The sequence below is a fragment of the Esox lucius genome, chromosome 17, assembly GCF_011004845.1.
Source record: "Esox lucius isolate fEsoLuc1 chromosome 17, fEsoLuc1.pri, whole genome shotgun sequence".
Taxonomy (NCBI): Eukaryota; Metazoa; Chordata; class Actinopteri; order Esociformes; family Esocidae; genus Esox; species Esox lucius.
The window spans coordinates 28912481-28925298 of record NC_047585.1 but is presented as its reverse complement, the minus strand read 5'-3'; the positions used below and the strand labels follow the sequence as shown (position 1 = coordinate 28925298).

The 12818-nt window shown below is 41.0% G+C and overlaps 1 protein-coding gene across 1 annotated transcript in view; it reads right to left on the bottom strand.

Moving 5' to 3' along the window:
• Window positions 1-5545: 5545 nt before the first annotated feature.
• grm2a (glutamate receptor, metabotropic 2a) overlaps window positions 5546-12818 on the bottom strand; it is a 71724-nt gene continuing 64451 nt past the window's right edge. The window contains exons 5-6 of the mRNA XM_010881553.5: window positions 6940-7117; window positions 5546-5959 (exon numbers count right to left, since the gene is read on the bottom strand). Coding sequence (XP_010879855.2) covers window positions 5886-5959; window positions 6940-7117 — 252 coding nt within the window. The 3' untranslated portion in view covers window positions 5546-5885. The remainder of the gene's footprint in view (window positions 5960-6939; window positions 7118-12818) is intronic.

Genomic DNA, 12818 nt, shown 5'->3' with positions numbered 1-12818 from the left:
AAGGACTCTCATTGGTTCATTTCATGCCAGCTGTGCTCTTTTGGGGAGTTAACAAGGCTTCAAATTATGTGACAATGTCTAGAAGACAGTATGCAAATTAAATGTACATGCTAAAGTGATTTGCATCCATTTCGATCCATGATTTGCTGATGATGGCACAAAGACATTAATTTAATCTCCTTACACAATTTGAAATTAGAATTCTAATTCTCACCATTCAAGACCACAGATAATGTGCCATTTGTGACATCATAAAGAAACATTCCATTAAACATAACAATAAAGTAATCTCACAGAACAAAAAGACTCAGAACTCAACTTAACGTTCTCTACACGAATTGGCTGCTGCTTTAATAATGACTTCCAGATTATTTACTGCATTTTGCCTCCTGGCCATGGTGACGGTCATCAAGTTTGAAAATCTTCAGGACATCCAAGACACCTTGATGCCACCCATGGTACCCAAACAATGGGCCAGCACTCCACCACTGCAGGGAGACTTCTTTACTGACCTGGGCCATCTTGTTCTTGAGCTTTCAGAGACCACAGCCAAGATCACCACAAGGTTATTGAATTGCCAGAAGACCAAAGAGGCCCAGGAAACATTCACAACTGGTGCCCAGAAACCTCTCCCAACACCGAGTGTGGTACAGCAGGAAACTCTCCCAACACATGGGGTTGTCCAGGAACCTCTCCTAACACCTGGTGTGGTGCAGGAACCTCTCCCAACACCCAGCGTGGTCCAGCAGGAACCTTTCCCGACACCTGAGGTGGTTAAGCAGGAACTTCTCCCAACACCTGGGGTGGTAAAGCAGGAATCTCTCCCAACACCTGGGGTGGTAAAGCAGGAATCTCTCCCAACACCTGGGGTGGTAAAGCAGGAATCTCTCCCAACACCTGAGGTGGTAAAGCAGGAATCTCTCCCAACACCTGAGGTGGTAAAGCAGGAATCTCTCCCAACACCTGGGGTGGTAAAGCAAGAATCTCTCCCAACACCCGGCCTGGTCCAGCAGGAACCTCTCCCAACACTAAGTGTGGTAAAACAGGAGACTCTCCTAAAAACCAGTGTGGTCCAGCCACAGACCAGGCCTCATTGGATGTGTGGGATAAATAACCACCAACAGGTGAGAACCAAGGTGGCCCTGATTTATCCCCCAGCAGAAGACTGTCACAGGCCCCACCAAGGAACTGCTCCAAGATTTGGGTCTGGGATCTGGCCATCCAGGAGGACATTCTCTCTGTACTGGATAGTTTTTCTGACTACCAGATTAAAGTCGCCCCATGAGGAATCCAGGGAGCTCTGGGTAGGAAATGATACAGTTGTGACTCAAGAATGCTTTCCCACAAATAAACCTACAAAAAAAGTAGATAATGTATTAGGGACCCTAGCAACTGAAACCATGACATCAGTTAATCTTCTAAAATCACAACTGACCCAGAGACCTCCGCCCCAGGAACCCCTGACCCAGCTACCTCTGACCAAGCTACTCCTGACCCAGGCGACCAAGGAACCTCTGACCCAGATGATCCAGGAACCACTGGAAATGGAACCACTGATCCAGGATCCTCTGTACATGGAAAAACTGACTCTGGAGCCTCTGTCCTGGGAACTGCTGACCCAGGAAGCGTTGGACATGAAGCCTCAAGCCCAGGAACCACTGTCACTGATAGAAGCCAGTGGTTGGAAGACGTACTGGATAAGCTTAATTGTTTCCTGCTTGCTAGGGACCTTCTGTCTTCAGAAGATCACCCTGAAGAGGCCTCAACAGGTAGGCTGCAGCAATATGAAAGAACTACAAATAAATACACAACCATTACTATAAAAAATTCTAACTTTTTACTGAAATATCTTGATTCCTCTCTTTAGACACACAAGAAAGCCCTACAGCTAAAGGCAAAGAGGAAATGCCGCAAAGATTGTTAATATACATGTATTGTTGTCATGGTCAGAATGTCTGGTCAGACACTAAGATGAAGGCAGCCGGCTGTCGACACTTGAGTTAATACATGTTTTATATCTGAATTATGGCGTGGGCAACATTTTCTTTCTGACTACACAGTATATGTGTTTCTGTTTATATTTTCCACTTAATGTATTTGTAAGTAGAGAATCAATAGCATAAAAGTATTATACAATGAAATATAAAAGTTTCATACAATAACCAATGAGATTTCAAATCTAAAATACTTAAAACTATGAAGCACACAAGAAGGAATTCCGAATGAAATCCTGTCATCCTGAAGATCTTCGTCCGCAAAGTGTAATGTCACTCATGTTCAAACATATCTAATATATTGATAAGACACAGTCTCTGTTGGGTCAAAATGTCTACTTTAAAACCTAGGCCTAACATACAATACCAATCCGTAAAACTTGTTGTTAGAAAGTGCCCTCAGCATTGGACTGGTACAGGTGGGAGTTTGACATTCTAATCTGACATTAGAAAGAGCAGCCAAGGATAAATAAATTGCATCAAAAGGAGGAAGTAGATTTTCGGTAACTATGGACTGCTTGGATGTTTATCTTTGTAAGAAAAGGCTTCCGTCTTGCCACCCTACCCCATAGCCCATTTATGTTTAGAATACAGGAGATTATTTTCACATGTAGCACACAGCCAGTACTTGCCAGTAATTCCTGCAGTTCCTTTAATGTTGCTGTAGGCCTCATGGAATCCTCCCTGACCGGTTTTCTTCTCGTCTTTTCATCAATTTTGGAGGGATGTCCAGTTCTTAGTAATGTCTCTGTTGTGCCATATTTTCTCCGCTTGATGATGACTGTCTTCACTGTGTTCCATGGTATATCTAATGCTTTGGAAATTATTTTGTAGCCTTCTCCTGACTGATATCTTTCAACAATGAGATCCCTCTGATGCTGTGGAAGCTCTCTGCGGACCAATGCTTTTGCTCTGAGATGCAACTAAGAAAATGTCAGGAAAATCAGCTGAACTTTGTGATTAAATGATGGCAGGTGTGTAATGACTTCTATTTAACATGAGTTTGAATATGATTGGTTAGTTTTGAACATATCCACATCCCCAGTTATAAGAGGGTGTGCACACTCATGCAATCAGGTTATTCTAAGTTTTTTTTTATTGAATTTTTTTATCCATCAAAGATTTCAGTTTGTTTTTCAATTGAATTTTTTACATAATAAGTCACATTTAAATTGGAAAAAGTTCTGACATGATTCATCTCATTCTTTTACATCACAAAAACCTGTCATTTTCACAGGGGTGTGTAGACGTTTTATATCCACTGTATTAAATGCAATAGTTTTTTACAGATTTGGTTTTTTTAAGTGTGCTCGATATCATAGTCAAGTTTTGATATCAGACCTTACACCTTGAGCGAGCACTGAATAAAACATTAATTAGTATCCAATTAAATATTTTATCTGCTAAGTAACTTTTAATTTATCTATAACCGTAATGTAATATATATATATATATATATATATATATATATATATATATATATATATATATGTATAGTTACTTTGATATTTTATGTACCTTAGACCACATGTAACTTACAATGTACAAATCATTTTAGTTTAAAATTCATCTATTATATAGTTTATGATGAACATAAGTCCATGAGAGGCTTGATGAACAAAATAATTCCCAAAATAACTTTTTTGTATTTTCTTATACATTTATTTTACTAATTATTATAAAAAGTTTTGTGTTATGCGTCAAAATTGACAGCATACACTTTCCTAAGTAAAAAGGAGAAAAGTCCATTTAATTTCCTAAAACAACACTTTATATTGGTCAATCATGCAACAAAATGTATGAACAAGTTTCTTCACGTGTGTGTGTGTGTGTGTGTGCGCGGATCTGTGTTTATTTATGTATGTGTTCATGATAATATGTATGATGGGCAGCATGTGAATGTTTGGGTGTGTGCCTTGCAAATGTATTTTTGATATTTGTGGCAAATGAAGCTGTCCTTGTGAGGGCAGCACTGGCATCTCTTCCTTTGGTTTCCAGCAGGCACAGCTTGATACATTGGTACGGTTGCATCCTTGGCTTGAAGCTGCATCACCACATTGGCAGAGGCATGGGTTAAGGGTAGACATCGCTGTAGCTCAATATGAGGGTTCACCACAGAACCTCCCAGCTCCTCTAGAAAGAGCCTATAGTACTTTTGTATGGTTTTGCAGAGTTTTTTTAAAGACACATGATCAAAATGTGTTGTATTGTATTCAGCAGGCCATTGTTGAGGATGTAAAGAAGCCTTGTTTGGATCTGAAAAAATGAAAGGTATGTTTCACGGCATCAGTGCTGCTTCACTCCAGACATTTGATGGATGACATGAAAATAAAGTCCTAGGCCTGCAGAAGTTTTATTTTAAAATAACGATGTATATACAGAACATATACAGAAACCTATGGCAATTGTCAAATGTTTATGTGGATCTTTGATGGTATGGGGCTATGATGCTTCCACTCATTTGGCACTGTTAGAAATCCTCTATGTACTGCATGTGATTGTTATAGGGATCAGCATCAACAATGTCATGTCACTCAAATAAAATAACATGTTGTGATGACAATGATGCAAATATAACAAACTACTTTGTTGCAAGTTTGTCACCATCTAAATACATAATCAGTATACCACCTGCTGGACTTAGGCATCACAAAGGTAATTCAATTCATGCACACAAGATGGCAGTGTTGAATCAGGGATATGGCCTATTGTTCTGAAAATTCAACTCATCTGCTGTACAACTTGTCTTTTAGTACGCCAAAAACACCTAAGGAGAATTTTCTCTCATATTTATATAAGCTTGGGCATAAGTAAATAGTACATTCAATTCTGTAAACAAATATTTGGCAGCTTACAGATTTCACTCACCTGGGTAGTTGATTTGAAGAATTGCACAAGGAAAAGCACATATATATACATATTTTGGAATGGAATTGTATGATATAAATAGTTCAATAACAGAATATATGCTTTTGCTTTCATGAACTGTCTCAATATTTAAGCATTATTCCCCCTGATGTTACAGCAGTAGCATTTGAATGCTAGAACATTCAAGCATTAAATGCCACTGGAATTCTCAAATAATTCAAGAAAAGATTTGTCTGCTTTAAAGCTGCTGGCATATTCTTATCAATAATGGGTTCCTGTGATTCGGCCATTGCAGTCACATATTACCTCCTGAAAATGCCAACTGTTGATGTAATTTGTTGAGTCTGAAGCTCTTGGAGTTCTGAGCTCAAGGGGACCATGGCGAGACTCCAAGGGGGATGGAATTCTGTAATTAAATGTCATGAATTTAATTCACCTGTCCTCACATTCTCTAAGGAGAAGTATGGGTTTCAATGCAGTACAATATTTTTCTGCCTACATAGACTAGAGTTTGAGCTCCTTGGTTTCTTCGCCAATGTCTTCTTACTGAGAGACAGTTTAACTAGAGCACACAGTATCCAGCTTGTGTATGGGTGTTTTAGAATAGTCAACTCATCTGTAATTTTCAGATTAATAAAAAACACATTTTATTTACATATATTGCAAGAAAGCACAAACCGGTTCACCAAAATCTACATTAAAAACATCTTATGTATATATTACATTTAACAGATTTACTATAATTTACTCCATGTCTCAAGTAAATTACTATACTTTTCTTCATTTTGCAATTAAAAGAAGGGCTATAATACTGCACTTTTATTGGCATCTCTTCGCTACTAGTCAGAGAACGAAAACAGAATTGGGACATTGTACTCACAGCACTTAGAGGACAACAAATTTAGGACAATCTTTTGTGTGACCTCTTTAATATCTGAAACAGCTGATTCTGGACTAGTGATTATAGAACTCTGTATACGATGTTTGGCAGCAAAAGGAACATGAGGCTCAGTCAGTCAGTGTTCACAAGGAAGAAGTCGTGGAGTCCACCACTTCTCGCCCATTACACACCGTTGGCACAATATTGGAGGCTGAAGCTGCAGAAAGAGAACAGTACATTCTCATCAACAACTGTTCTATTGTTTACATTTTATTGATCAGTGGATTGAAAAGAACATGAGTAGTGGAGGGGAAATTTTATTTAAAGACATATGTCAGCTCTGAACAGTGGTGCTGTCAACATGCCTACCATAATGTGTGTGAAAATGACATTATACTTAAAAACATAAAAACAGAAGCTTCAGTCAGGAAACATTTGACTGGGATTTTAGCTAGCAATTACTGCATCCAAAATATTGTAACTGCTTTAGACGACAACCAAATATAATCTTGGTGATTGTTCATCAAAACAGCATTATAAATGTAAAAACAACACTATAAAGTTTTTTGTTAACAAGTAGAATTACATAAATGTAGGCTGTAAAATGGGGGCCGATGGGATTGGTAGTATTTCTGTTAGCAAGATGCATGTGCATCCATGGTTGACCTCAATGTGTTGTACTCTGTAAAAAGGTATATTTTAATAATATTTAATGGCCAAAAGTATAGTGCAATGGTCATCAGGGAAACTGTGTACAATGAATACAGATGTGTACTATTCATTGACCACCACTGACTATGCTGATAACCTCTGTGTTCTGTACAAATAGACTTTGACTGTGACTGTGATGTGTGGTTATCTGAAGATCAATGCTCTCACTGTAAGTTGCTCTGGATAGTGTTTTTTAAATACTAAGAGCGCCTTCATTAAAAAAGAGATCTGGCTGAAATAAGTTCATGCTCAAACTAAAATATAATTGTATGTATTTAATATCTTATACAAGCATCCTTAATGGACACATTTTCATATGTGATGATATAATCGTCAATCCCCTTGAAAAGATTAGAGGACATGGCCCAGAAGTGGGACAAAGTCACCTGCACATTAGAATGTTTGAAAAGTGACTTTTAACAACGATGACAGTGAAAGTAACAATGGTGACATTGAAGGTTGTTTGGCTGCCTGCAGATCTGTTACCTTGAGAGAAGCTGGATCCAGGGCCGGTGGTGACGCTGAAGCGAGTGGTGGCCACGCGGAGTGAGGTGATGTTCTTCTGGGGTTGAAACAAGATGATGTGGGTCTTAGGAGCGAAGAGGCAGCCCAACACTACTGAGCCACTCAGACTGACAGAGATACACATGGTGGTGGTCTGCACCTGAAGGGGGGGGAGAGGAAAAGAGGGAGAGGGTAGGACCAGAGAAAAGAAAGATTTCTCATCGGGTAAAGACCATAAAATATACACAACATGCCATATTCTGGAACACAATACAGAGTGGAGACTGAGGAATGTCAAAAAGCAAACAGATAGCAGCCAGACAACCTCAGGAAATATGTTAAATGTGTAATTATGTGGTGCTGCCAGAAGCATCTTAAAGGAGAGGAGCATGAGTGAGCCATTCATTTGCCTGTCAGACCCTCACCTCATCCAAACACCCATCCCCTCCTCCCCTTCTGTCCGCCCACATGCAGTGGTTCGTCATCAGACAGTCCTCTTCTATCAAGCCCAAGCTTTGTTTTTGACACTTCCCTGATGACGGTTTGGTTATCAAGCTCCTATAGGTACAGCTGTATGGTGAGTGTGTATTAGATTCATCTTGTCAACCTGCCATTCACACGTCCCTAGCTCAGCAGGTGTCTGTCCATGTCTCCATGAATGATAAAATCCTTATCAGAATGGGGTGGCAGGCAGAGAGCAGCCAGCAGTGGACACACTGTTCAAGCTGTGCTGTGGCCTTCTCTCACTGCTGTCACTGACACTGAGCTCCAAAGAATGCAAACTCACCATATCACCAACAGTCTAATGTAAAATACATTAAAAATAAAGATTTGATTTGTTAACAGACTCAACCTGTGGATGTCTCTTTGTTACACTGAAAACTGCCTGCCACATGTCAGCTGTGGTATGTTGAACAGCTCATCCATATATTTTCATCTGATTTATTAAATACATAAAAGCTGGGGCATAGGAGGAGACAGTAGCCTGTAAATTATTCACACAGACTAGGATCTATCACACAGACACACACACAATCACTCATTCTTGTTTAATTACAGTCCAACACACTGACACACACTCATAGTATGTTCATCTATAACATGTTTACAGTTGTATACCCACACACACAAAGACAATCACAAACATGCTTCAAAATCATCACATACACAGTGTTACGGGTTGCTTCCCCTCCGCCCTGAGTCAGGTGGTTCGGTCCCTGTTTTGTTTTTTCACCTGGAGTGCTGGGGGTGTGTTCAGTAGGGCAAGGGGTGTGGCAGAGTCTTCACTGCAGAGCCATTCTTCGCAGCTGCACCTCATCCACATGATTCACTCCAGCAATATTTAAACCCGGGCTGATCACCTCTTCGGCGCCAGTTCGTTATCTACTACCCATGTGGTACTTGGCTCTCAGTTCTAGTTACTTGCTATTATCATCCGTGTGCTCTATTTTGCCTTTGTTCCCTGAGTTTGTGTTTACCCTGTGTTTCTCTCCTGTTACCTGCTCAGACCTGCTGCTTCCTCTGCTGCGCCTACTAGCTCCTGGCCTCACCACCCAGCCTTCACCGTCAGCTCTCCCCCAGCTTCGGACCTGCCTACACTGTTTTCTCGGAGTACCCTGGCTCTCCATTAAAACCTTTTTTTGAACCTACCTTACGTGGTCTGTGTGATTTCTCTGCGTTCTGGGTCAGACGTACTCTAACACACAGTTGCTAATGCTGCATATTTTATAATTTTTTTATTCGTTAGAAGTATTTATTTAGTATTTAGTATTTGTCTGCCCAATTCAGTGATGCGCAAAGAGCCTTACTTCAGCGCAGCAAACCCCATTGGGTTAAGGCGTGTCCAAGATCAAAACATGTTCTCCAATGCACATCTTGCCAAGCCATTCTACAGTACATCTTATCACACTGCTCACCCAACCAGGAAGTATCCATCCAAACTCATGCAGAGGAGGGTGCATTCTCTGACCAACAACCACAAATGAGCTTTGCAGATACCAGACCTCCCACATGGAGACGCTACAAAATAGCCCTGTCTGACATCCATCCCACCAACCTTGGATGGACCCATGGGTGCCGTGTCATGAGTATGTATTATGAATGACTCCCGAAAAAATCTACTGAGTTTGAGAAATTCTGTCCAAACATCATGGATAAATGTAGCTCAAAACGTGTGTTAGGTCTGCAGAATCTTCCTTAAATCAATTCCCAAGTATAATGGCTGCCAGAGGTGCTGTCATATAGCTATTGTACACGAGACGACATGTAAAGCTATTGTATTTTTTTATATGGCTGTTCTATGTTAGTAGGTAAGTGGCATACACAATCAAGACGTTTGTTAAACAATATATATTTTGATGTCTGAGTAGATCTGTATTAATCTGTCACTCGGTTCTATATGGGTGTTCCTTTCTCCCTTCTCCCTCAGCCCTCCTGCCTAGGGACCATGAGGGTCTTTCTGAAACCCTGGGAGACACACTGTAATCCCAGCCCAAAGGACACAACTGGGACTCAGTGTCCTAGTCTTTTACACTCTATTCCACACAGTGAACGCACAGGGACATTTTGTCCCACATCCAGACATTATACTCTCCAGTCTGCCCATCATAGTGTCTGCAGAGGTATATGGGCCCCAGGGGTCCTCTCACTGACTGTATCCCTTCTGTCCACAGAGGGACCCAAGAGGAGACCAAACACCACAGAGCTCAGTGCATTTCTATTGATATCTCTGTCATCAGATCTCTAGGTTCAACACCCACCAATTTAAGAACAATTACATCACTTAAATATTATTTCTATTTAGGTCCCATGCTTTTTGCATCCCTTCAACGTTTTAGTGGAAACTGTGCCCCAACATCACATTTTAAAAGCTTGTTATTTTAAATGTACCCTTCAATATACAACTTGAAAAAAATCAGTAACGCAGAAAATTACTTAAGGAACATACACCCTCTGATGTATCCTTTCTGTCTTCCCTTTTCTAAACACTTGAACATGCTTTCTATGACCAACTCTTCAGCCATCTCTCTCAGAACTGTGTCCTTACCCCTAACCATTCAGGCTAAGATGGGTCACTCAACACAGACTGCTCTCCTCTGTCACAGATGCTCTTCACACTGCACAAGCTAGCTGTTTTCATCCTCAGAGACCTATCTGTTGGCTTCAGCACTGTGAACCATCAGATTCCCCTCTCTATCTGTTCAGGGCTGGGAGTCTATCTGTAGACTATTAAATTGCATCCTATTTGGCAGGCTGCCCTGGATTCATTCAAGACTATGTCGTCTCCACGGGCTCTCATGGCTGTTGTCCCCCTGGTCTCGGTTTCTAGACCCCTTTCTCACTATACACTGAGATACTTGGCTCTGTCATATCCAGACATTGTCTCTCCTATCATTGCTATGCAGATGATACACTACCAGTTTCCTCCATCCCTCCTGACACCCACATGGATAACATGCATTTATATGTGCCTGGCAGACATCTCTGCTCCGTAAGCAATTCACTAGGTATATTAACACATGACCAAAACTGTTCTTGGTGAAATCCAGTATACAGTATGCATCTATTAGTTGTGGTGAATACTTATACATAAAGGTGTATATGTCACACATTCATCTACAGTGAAGATTCAAGCTGCTATTGCAACACAGTTTCCTGTGCATACGTCTATAAGCTGTGTCCTCACTTTCTATTGAATTTCCTTTGTTTGCATTACCCTATACACACCATGACTCATCAAAAGACCCACACCCTTACCAGAACAGATCCGGGGAGCTCTGACTGGAGGTAGGTCAACATATATAGTGATTTCATATTGATCTAATTACTTTGCACAGTATTTATGTTGTTGTTTAATGATTTGTTTCATGTTCGTTTGTTTGTTTCATGTGCCTTTGTAGCTTCGCCCACACATTACACTCCCTCCAGTGATCCCTCCACATCTGATGGCGGAGTGGAACGTGGCCCCTGCGAAAGGTGAGGGGGCGGGCACAGCGCTGCACGTCTCCAACAGAGGCAGAGGAGACACCTTTGGGCGGCAGCATGTCAGGCCAGTCCCAGATGAAGACAGACGTGTCAGTGTCCTGACTTGCCCCCCCTCCTGAGGCTGACACAGCACGCACATCAACAACCCTCTGCAGTGGGGTTTCCCTCCCACCTGTCCCATCTCCGGCCACACTGGCCCTGACACTGACAAGAGATATCGGTAATGAACACAAACACGCATTCACACACAGTCTCGTCCTCCGTTTCTCCTCAATCAATAACTCTGTTTTGTCGTACAGTTGTTGTAAATTAATAGTTCATTTGTAGTACGCTGCCTCTTTCTAAGATCTGACCCCTCGATTGGCTCAAACACAGACTGCATGCACACGCTACTTAGGTAGCCGCTTATTTTCTGTTCAGTTGCGGTCACAGCAGACATCTACTGTGGTTTTTCATCTACCGGCTGCATCAGTTCTTGCTAACCCGAGTGAAGAGAGGAGATTTAGAGGAGCCTCAGGTGAATAACTTATAATACCTAATAGAGTGCTCAGTCATTCACACTGACAGACCTGACCAAAAAACATCTTGTTGTTCTGTGCACTAATGTGTGCTCTGCCTGCTCTGGCTTCTCCAGGGAATGGCTGTGTCTACATTTTGGAGAAAAGTACATGCATCAATGCGTAGCATGTGCGCACCCACTTTGGTCTTGTCTGTTCTATGTCTTGTCTGTGATCAGGTGTACGTTGTATCAAGAGCACTAGTCACATAGGGTTGCAATTACCACTTGTTGCTCTAATTGATCGTTTGAGCAATATGATCACATCAGTGTTTCTTTTGTCAAATGACCAATAAAAAAGGACATGAAGTGGGCTGTCTATGTAAATACAGCCAAAGTAGCATGACCGTAAATCAGAGGAAAGACTCAATTAGCCTGTTCTCCAATTTAGACTCATGCCAGCCGTAATGATGGGAAATAATAAAAAATAAAATCTGAAATTGTCACGGTTGTTATGCAGAACCTGAGGCACAGAGTGGTTGTAGGTAAAAATGTCTTTATTGGTTTCTATGTAATGAAACAAAATGGCGCAGTAGCAACCGAGAACCGCCATGCACAAGGCACAAATATTAATCCACAATTTGGTTGGAAAACATCAACTCAAATAGGATCCCTAATTCAAGACAATGCAGGGGAGCTACCTCTGATTGGGGACAACCAAAAAAAACTAAATATATAAATGCCTAGAGAGGCATCCCCGCAGTCAAGCCCTGACAGAAATGTTAATACAGCAATACGGTGGAATTTGAGGTCATAAAATCACTTTCACTGGAGTTTAAATATGAGGTGACACACAGGCTAAATTCCCTTAGTCATTCATGAACATCCGAGAATTCACAAATGAAATGAGAAAAAAAGCAAAAGGTTATAATATCTATACACATGAAAATGATTAAGAAATGTAAAACAACTGGAGTTGCAGGAGATGAACTTGCCTGGAAGAGGACCCCATGCATATTTTGCTCCCACACACAGCGGGACTACTGAAGTGACAAAAAAACTAACATCTTGGGGTTACCAAGTCTTCAAACCTACCATGTCAACAAGTTATTTAACCTCTGCTTACACTAACCACAAACATAAGTACCTGGAGTTTGCTAACTGTCATTGGACCTTTTTTATTAGAACTAGGTTATATGGTCTGATTAAAAGAGCCATGGTCATGCAGAAAATGACCTAATTCCCAAAGTAAAGAATGGTGGTGTACCTGTGATGTCGTGTGCATTTTTACTTCAAAAGGCCATGGGAAACTAATTAGGATACATGGCAACATGGAATGGACTCCATTAAGTACCAAGAGATCTTAGGGCAAACCTGTCTA